This window comes from Syzygium oleosum, unplaced genomic scaffold (assembly GCF_021117445.2).
Source record: "Syzygium oleosum isolate NSW1041296 unplaced genomic scaffold, Sole_v2.1 Sole_v2.01, whole genome shotgun sequence".
Lineage (NCBI taxonomy): Eukaryota > Viridiplantae > Streptophyta > Magnoliopsida > Myrtales > Myrtaceae > Syzygium > Syzygium oleosum.
In genome coordinates this window covers 11,486,938-11,496,581 of record NW_026607485.1, presented here as the reverse complement: position 1 = coordinate 11,496,581, position 9,644 = coordinate 11,486,938, and the positions used below count along the sequence as shown (strand labels likewise).

Here is a 9,644-nt window from a genome sequence, read left to right as displayed (position 1 = left end):
TACAATAAAAGAAGCCAATGGAAAGAACTTTATGATGTTTGAAGTGCAGAGAAATTTATATGGTTGGAGAAATCATTACCTGGCCTGACTCAGTGTAAGCAGTAGACAGCATGGTTGATGCGAGCTATATTTAGATAATTGTTCCTTTCTGACCGTTTAACTTTTGGAAGAAAAAACCATTGGTCTATCGGTTTTTATGATTTTGTTCTTTTGGAAAAAACAAAAAAGTATGCAGATGTGCACGCTTGTTTTGTCAGAGCATATCATCTCAGCCAAGTCAACGATTGTCTACTTCATTATTTTCCCCGAGTTGTTTCAGATCCACAAGTGCAAAGGTGCAGTTTCACATCTTCAGGACCATCTCTTGCATTGATTCTTCTCATAATTCAAGGCACCCTTTTTATCTTTATCGAATTCGAGGGACCAGACGTCAAATCGGCTTAGATTCCGGAGCCGCGAGAAGAATTTGAGAATTCAAATGGGGAAAGCAAATGATCCACAGCCCTGGAGCGATCGACTATACTGCAGCTAATTGGGCAATTTAAGACCTTGGCGGATTTCATCCTTAGTTTCAGTCCATGACAAATTTACAAGCGAAACGAACCAATCCAGATTAATTTCGGCTCCAACTTTAGTCTGCCAAAGACATGATCAACATTTCCCTGTATGCTAATCTCGTTTTCAGCTATCTCAGTCTGTTCTGAGTTGGAGTTTTTAGGATTTCATCTGCAGATATGCCAATGATGAGCAAAAGTCTCGTTACTGACAAGATGCACCTCGATGGCGTAGTGCTGAACTTGGATGCTGATTCATTTCGCGTTACCTTTTCCGATGTTCTAGTGGATGCACAGTGCCATAAAGAGGCCAAAGGTTATAGGGATGTGTCTCATCTGCTAGGCATCGGGCAGTAAATGTGCGACTGCGAAGATTGAAAACATGTAAACAAAACCACTCATAAATCATACATGAACTTAATATACACATCTTTTACCATTTCTTGAATGCAAAATGGAGATTTTCTAAAAAACTTATTCATCCTGCGCGACGATTCCATAAAATTCAGCAACACGGGAAGTTTCTTCAGCGCTCAATTTCTACTTCTTCATTTTTCAACACGAAGTCACTTAGGAGTTGAAATCATTCTGGGACTGTTCTAGCAGCGGACACCTCCTGAGGCTGCTGGCTCTGACCGGGCTCGTCCTCATTTTCGCCCGTGAGCTCCTCAAGCGACTTTCCTTTTGATTCAGGGACTAACAGAGTGAACAACATCCCGAAGAAGTTGATCACGCCGAGCATTATCAACGAGTTCTTCATTCCAATCCCTGGTGGGTAACCGGCGTCTCTATCCGCTAACGCTTTCCCCTGCGCAGCGTACAGAAACCCAAAGGCCCCGACGATCGCCCCTGCCTTTCCGCACGCTGCTGATATGCCGTGGCAAGTTGACCGGAGCCTCGCTGGGAAAATCTCTGCCGGCACAACGAACGTTGTGGCATTGGGCCCAAAGTTGGCGAAGAAGAAGGTGAATGAGTACATGACCACAAAGCCGATGTGGTTTGGCTTCTCGGTCCAGTGATGGTAAGGGATTGCGAGCGCGAACATGAACACAGTCATGAAGAAGAAGCCCATCAATTGGATAGCAAACCTTCCAATGTGATCGATGAAAGCGACTGTGAACCAGTATCCAGGGACGGTGCCGCAGAGTGCAATCAAGGTCTGTGCTTTGGCAATGCGGAAGACTTCATGAATCGCGTTCATGCTCTCTGCCGCGGGAAGCCAACCCACCTTGCTGTAGATGTCTTTCTGGAAGAGGTTGGAGCTGTAGTAAGCAATGTCCAACAAGAACCATGTGGTTGTGGTCCCGACGAGGTGGAGCCCGTGGCGGTGAGCGAATTCTCTGCTGAACAAGCCGAAGTTGTTGGATCTCTCCTGCGCAATCCTTTCCACCTTGTCTTCCTCGGCCTCAAGGTCAACGTTCAACACCTTAGACATGTCATTCGCCGCCTGCTTCGCGTTCTTGGCCACTAGGGCGGTGTAACGAGCAGTCTCGGGCATCTTCATTCGCCAGTAGTAGGTCATAGCGGCCGGAATTGCTCCGAACATCAGAATGATCCTCCAAACGTAATCGGCTTCTGGAACAGTGGAGCCTGCCTTATCAACTGAGTATGGAGGAGCCTTGTCCGCATGATCGAATGCACTCGAGACGATGAGTGCCACGATCCCTCCAACCAATATCCCAAATCCTTGCATGGCAAAAACTGCGGCAATGAACGCGCCACGGGTCTTCTTGTTGGCATATTCAGACATGATGGTCGCGGACAACGGGTAGTCGCCGCCGATGCCGAACCCAAGCCAGAACCGGAAGAAACAGAGGGTGGCGATGACGCCCTTGGGCTGGTTGCCAAACGAGAGCCCGGAGGCGAGGGAGCAAACGACCATGAGGACCAGGGTCACCCCATAGACTCGTTTCCGTCCCAACTTGTCACCAAGCCACCCGAAGAAGAGCTGCCCGGCCAAAGTGCCACACAGTGCGACTCCGTTAACAGCAGCTGCAATGCTGGGAGGCAAAGTGCCGGGCTTGGAAGAGTTGGGGTTAAAGTAGTATATCCGGCCAAGTAACTTGGTGACGAGAGATATACTGAAGAGATCGTATGCGTCGGTGAAGAATCCCATCCCCGCAATCACGATGGCAGTGAAATGATACCATTGCGTCTTGGCCACATCGAGCGCATCAAGTACCCCAAGTTGATTTCGAGCCATGACTGGCAATCAATCCCACCTCTGTGGAATGATAGATCATTTAAGTAGTTTTAATGAATGCATTATACTCCTACTGTACTTTCAGTAGCAGAAATACAAGAAATTGAACGTGTGTCTAGTGAAAATGTAACAAAACAAGAGGTAAATCACGAACCATCAGTTTCAACTGTCCAAATTATCTATCATCTGCCTCTCAGTAGCCAAGTCAACCAAATTGAAGAGGAGTGAAACCTTTAACACTTCTTTCAAAACTTGTACAATGGCTAACATATTAAACGTGTTTTAGATTCGTGGAATCTCTCTCGTGTTGCGAAATTCAATGAGCATTACGATTAGGTAGCCACACGCTCTTGTTGAGAAAATATCAACCGGTCAAAAACCATCGATAGGGACCAAGGACACTTGCATCATCAAAAAGACTTGACTTAAACCTTATAATATGAGGCAGATATGAGAAGATACAGAAAGATTTGTCCGATTTCCAATTTAATAATAATGAACCTTGACAAGTGTGCTACAGTTTATTCTGAGATGAAGAAAGATAACCCAACCAGACGGTTTACATTCGTATGTGTGACCTTCGAAGTCAATGTTTCAACAACTCTGGGTCTTAAATTATTGTCGACACATATCATTAAACGCGTCATCACCGGAAACCCGTGTTTCTGGTCGACCATGTTGATAGTTTTTCTTAGCTACAGTTACCATATGTTTCAGAATTCAGACTACACTGAGGCAGAAAAATTGAAAGGAAAATTTCTCTCAAACTGTTGAGAACCTCTTCTAAAATTCAAGCTGACTTAACAGGTGAGTCTGCCACAAAAGGATTTGCCAAGATTGCCAAGAACAAGCATCAAAAGACATCAAAAGGAGCGCAGAGGCAAAAATCAAAGCATACCAAAATCCACTTATCTGTGCAAGAGGAATTACTTCCATATGATTTAGGTGAAGAGCGAATTTTCTTTTTGTTTTCTAAGGGTTTTATAGAAGAAGACAAAGTTAGGAGGAGCAGTTCAGCAAGATGAACAGCTCTATATCTACCTCTAATCTCAGAAGAGAAATGAGCTTGAGGAATACATATGTTAGGAGTCAAGAACCACTATTTGTTCACGCAGTGCAAAATGCTCCAGTGGAGGTCAGAAGCATGAGATGCGACGACACGCAGCAGAGAGCCATAAATGGCTATGATGGTTGATAAAAAAGCACATCTTTCTCTTTCATGACTTTCAAGTCTAATAACTGAACAAAAAGGGGAAAGAAATCATTGTGCATGCAAAAAGAGTAGCAGAAAGTTACTAGGCAGATCTCTCTGAACCTAGTATTACTGAAAAGAAAACTTGTAGTGGAGTCTCCGCTCATGGAGATAGAGAGAGAGAGAGAGAGAGATACTAACCAGCTCAGCGAACGAAGGTGGTTGCCGCTGCGTTGGATATGGACAGAGTGAAATGAAAGCAGAGATAGTCGGGTATTTAAATGCTTCTCTGATCTGTAGAACGTTGGAATATAGACTGGCATCTACGGGTATATACCTCAACATTCAAAGTCAACGGGGGAAGCTCAAATGTGCAACTCCCCTGTGATTTCGTGGCACATGTGCGTCTCCTTTACGTTTCGTCAGATGGAAATGGACGGAGAAAGAGTAGCAAAAATGAAAACGAGAGAAAAACTTTATTAAAGATATTTCTCCTGCTCTCCGCGTGGAAATGATAAACGAAGGCCGGCGTGTTCATTGATGACCATGGTGGCTTCCTGATTTTCACACCTAAAAAGAGAAAAAAAAAACAAAGAGAAATATAAACTGCATGGGAATTAATTAATTATACAGATATAGGTATATGTGTATATATGGTAATTTCACACCCAAAAAGAGAAAAAAACAAAGAGAAGTATAACCTGCATGGAGATTAATTGATTATATAGATATAGGTATATATATGTATATATGGAAATTTCACACCCAAAAAGAGAAAAATAACCAAAGAGAAATACAACCTGCATGGAAATTAATGGATTATATATACACACACACACATATATATATATATATATATATATATATGTATATATGGTAATTGTAATCCGAACCCAAAGAAAGAAAAAATAATTGCAATGAATGGGAATAAATAAGTCGAAAACTCAATGACAATAGGGGTATTTTTTTTTATTTTTAATGATGAACTCTTGGTGGGTGACCTAAACCTGTGGCTAATCACCAATGGCATCCTCGAGTAGTTTTTATTTCTATACTTTTGTCGATTAATTATAGAAAAATCCATTGAATTAGTTTAGTATACTCTAATGGAATATCTTATAGGGCAAAGGACTTCGTAGTGGACATTTGTGTCTTGTAAAATAAAAAACCCTAGAACCCATGTTGCTTGCAAAGGCAGTGCAAGCTACCACGGATATTATATTCTCCATCATGTATCAATTAGGCTTTGACCAATCAAACCATAGTTTACATGTGAAATATGTATAGAAAATAGCAAAACCGTTCAAAGATGACAGGTTCGTCGTAGTAGAATAATTCAATTATCTTGGACATTTTTGGCATAATTATTATTGCCCACTTATTTAATGGTGATGAGTCATCAGTGATGATGCATGCGGCGAACGTATATAGGGGAGTGAACACTCCGGCAGATCAGTTATTGTCTTGATGATGGGAGGCAAAGCAAGATAAAACAGCAAAGCCGATTCTGATTTTTTGACCCGTTTGAGAGTAAAAAGTTTGGAGTTCGACGATTCTCAGATTCTCTTTCTCGATCGGGCGAATTACTCATCTATATAACTTAATTTTTCAAAAATTATTTCATCCACAGTTACTGAATTCGCACACTTCAGTGATTCATCATCTTATTGGGGAGGGTATTCTAAGCCTTGGATGAGGATTTGTGTATTATTCTGATTTTTCAAAAAGATTACTAAAACTCAAGCTATCTTTCACCCCTCAAATCGCTTTAACACGCCCTAAAATTTTAATGGTCCAAAATAGCCATCACGGGACCTCAATAACGGTAGGATTGATTCCGACCAAAACAAAAGGGGTAGGATTGATGAAAGAGGGAAAACATACCTTTTAACTTAGATCAATCAATTTAATTATTTTTATCCATCTTTCCTTAACTTTTGTTTTTTCTTCTACTATGTGCAGAGAAGTTTGCAGATTTGTTGCTTTTTTACAAGAGTCCTCTAAGATTCGTGTATATTAATAAACTTAATGATTGGAATTCTATTTTAAAAGAATATTAGTAAAGTATTGATGTCTAGAACATTTATTTACAATCTCACTTTAAATTTCAATCTCTAATAACTCCCTACTATATAAAATTCTTTGATTGAACTTCTTTTCTGAGTGGAATTCTTTGATTAAAGTTGTGAACTCTATATGATTATAAGCTGCATTTGAGATATGATCATTAACAAAGATCACCAAATAGGTTCAAACTCATTACAAAAAATCTCTCATAGAATTCAGCTTAAGTACATTAGTAAGTGTAAAAGAGAAAATGCAGTTTCTATAAAAACGAAGGGAAAATAACAAGATGTGGTGGAATAAAACAAAATTGTTTTGACTAAAATAGTATGTCTTATATTATCATGACAATGTGCAATTGTGTTTCCAGTAAATAACAGCTTTCACCCTTTTCACTTTGTATTTTGATCAATTAATTCTCTTGATATTATTTTCGTCAACTTAATAAGTTAAGGTTGATGTTGGCTAACAGTATCACCTAGACGGGGTGAATATGTGATTTCAAGAAACTTGACAAAATATTTCGGAATTGAAAGCGTCAAGTTTGATATAAGAGTAAATCGAGTAAAACAGTGTGTATAATATGCAAGAGCATGTTATATCAAGTGGTGCAATGTGCTTCTATCTGGCAATAGTGAATATAAGCAGAAAGATAGAGAATGATGCACTAGAGTTTTATAGTGGTCCGACTTTTCTTCATTTGATTTCAGCTCAAAGTTCCTTTCATATTTGCTCATAATGTGAGCTCGAGCCGTGCAAGAAACAACTGCTTTGTGCAACTTTTCTTCATTTGACTTTATTAAAGTCAACGCTGTTGAACCCAGAGAAGGCTTAGGATACGGGCACGTAACAAGTACAACCGTTGATTTAGAGATTACCGACCAAAGGTTATACCGACGGCTAAATTCTCTTCATGAAGAGTAAAAGAACCCCTCTCTTTCTCTCTAATAATTGTGAAACTAAGGTTCCATTTATTTCGCGAAAAAATGAATGATTTGAAAAATACTTTCTTAAAAATGATTACTTATATCGCTCACAAAAATTAATGAACCGAAATTTTTTTCATCGTCCACTAAAATATTTGGATATAAATTATTGTCGATAGTAATAGTATTTTTTTATTGGTTAATTATTTCAAGCAATACAAGTAATCATTTTTTTGGAAAATATTTTTCAAATCATTCATTTTTCGTGAAACAAACGGAGCCTAGACCAAAAACCCATCTCCCATTTACAGCTAATTACATGATTTTCTAGAGGCATGCTGTTGATTTTAGTTCTGTCCTTCGGCTTGAATTATTATAATCCTCCCTAATTTTTTATGTTAATAAAAAGTTGGGTGGATTTGAAGATGGTAGACCCTCTAGTAGAATGGCGACACGTGCAAATCTATATTAAATAGAGAAGAAGGAGAAGTTTCTCTTTTCACACCCTCGTTCTCCCTCTCCCTACTCCCTCACCTTGGCCTACAGCACAACAGCGCCGTTGACCGCAACTGCTGCGCTATTATTGGCCCCGCCACCAACACGGCCATGACAATAGCTGGCGTCGCCCTTCTGTCTTCTCTCCCCTCAATTCTAAACTCACAACAGCTGGTCCCCCATAGTATTTGACTCTCTCTCTCTCTAAAATGTGCTGGCCGTGATCGAAACACCAATCCCTCAAGACCTCAAATTGAGGCCGCCAGAGCCCCTAAATTTCAGGTATCAGCAACCTTGGTCGAGCTCAAATCGACGTTGAGTACGTGGGGTCAGAGCTAGAGAAGGCGGTCGACCGTGGAGGAGGCCAGGCAAAGATCGATAGAGATTATGATGGTGACACGACTTGATCTGTGGTGGAGAGAGAGAGGAATGTGTGTTCGGTTGAATTAATGTTTCGGGAAGATTTCCTTAACAACATATTTTGGTCAAATAGAATTACTAATAGATAAAGTTATTATCTAATTTTAGAGGATCTCAATCAATAATTATACGTTTGTATACATTTTCACTTCTTCTATAAATTTTTTATATCCACCAAGTTTAGCTTTTGTATTTGAAATTAAAACAATCCAAGATCACGAGAATAAAGATCTAATTACCTGAAGATCCATGGAACATCATTTAAGCCCTCATTAACTGGTTATGTCCAAACTTTTGGCCTATGCAGTTGGCTCTGATCTAGAGAGGTTTGTCACACAGTTAGTGGGATTTGAACAAGTGATTTTCAATTTTCAATTTTTTTAGCTGAAAAATTTCCCAATACCCCAACCAACTGCGCCAACCCTAAGGTTAAAAACCTATAAAGGTATGAGAGCTAACATACAGTTGTAGATGATATTAAAGAATAATCAACATTTTTAGGGAACAAAGAAAGAAATAAGAATCAAGGGCGGAGGAAATGAAATGCGACGTCATTTGACAACAATGCTTTGTTACGATTAACTGCAAAACCGATTACTTCAATTCAACAAACTAAATTAGTGCCAATGGATCTTAAAAATAAAAATCTTTGATTACCGCAAAATATTGTTGTGACCAAGGAATGTCATGATTAACATTCAAGTAGCATGTAGCGCCATGCAAATCAAAGATCATGAGTGTGTTTGTTTAAGGGAAAACTTCATGATAAAGGAAAATGTTTTCCGAGAAATCATTTTCCACCTTTTAGGTTAGGGAATTCATTTTCTCAACTTTAAGAATACATATGTCTTTTACTGTAAATGTTCTTCCATTGAATGATCATTTTTAGCAAGCCAAACGTGTAAATATTCAGAAAACTAGTTCGCGAAAAATTCTTTGACTCAAACTAGCGCACCCTACAATGGGAATCCAGAGAACGCTTTTTTTGTTAGTAAACCAGGACTTCAAATATAATGTCTCTAAAAATATTGAATAATACATCATTTTAGCGTAAGGACCGGATATAAGTGAAACCACACGTTAACATTCTCCTTAAACAATATATTTAACTACCTGACAATCAGTGATTACTAAAAAAATTATTGAATAAGACATCATCTCATCACTTATCTCTTTTCATTGGTCATTTGTGCTGACTTTTGATCTTTGCAAGATACCGAAGTTGATTAATTAGTTAACATTTTATTCACATTTTCAAACTTGTTCACAAGTTTCAAAGCCGCGTGGAAGCAGAACGCGTCGAGAAAAAGGGGAAGCTTCATAGTAAATATAGCTTGATTTTTTTGGAAAAACTTTGAACATTTGTGCTTCTTTTGAACCATTGTACTTTGGTTTTTCTCAAGTTTGTTCTCGACATTATAAATCTGGCCCCCAGACTGCCTCAATTTGTGCTCACGTATACCAGACCAACTCTAACGACCTTTTCCCTTCTCTCTTCTTTCTTTCTACCCCCCTCAGCCTCTCTGACTCGTCCACGTCTACTGCTGCAGCTTGGGTCACTCTTGCATGTTAGAAAGTCCAATCGAAAAGCTTAAACTGATAAATAAAGGGAGACACGTATATATAAAGAGTTAAAAAAAACCCCATAGATAAGCGGGTGAAATACTTTAAACACCCTTCTCACATGCAAACCGGATTAGGAACTACACATGAAAGTTGACGGCCACTCGTAGGGGATGGGGCGCACGCAAAATAAACTGGGCCAATACAAGCTCTGATACCATTAAAAT

At 39.4% G+C, this 9,644-nt stretch overlaps 1 protein-coding gene across 1 annotated transcript; it reads right to left on the bottom strand.

Moving 5' to 3' along the window:
- Positions 1-962: 962 nt before the first annotated feature.
- Positions 963-4,311, bottom strand: LOC130134410 (probable inorganic phosphate transporter 1-3). The gene is made up of 2 exons (XM_030614928.2): positions 4,151-4,311; positions 963-2,778 (listed from the first exon to the last, which is right to left on the bottom strand). Exon 2 carries the CDS (start codon positions 2,755-2,757, stop codon positions 1,138-1,140), a length of 1,620 nt encoding a protein of 539 aa, XP_030470788.1. The 5' UTR covers positions 2,758-2,778; positions 4,151-4,311; the 3' UTR covers positions 963-1,137.
- Between the last annotated feature and the right edge of the window lie 5,333 nt (positions 4,312-9,644).

Coding starts and splice junctions, on each gene's coding strand:
- LOC130134410 (XM_030614928.2), bottom strand. CDS start 2,757: ATGGCTCGAAATCAACTTGGGGTACTTGATGCGCTCGATGTGGCCAAG.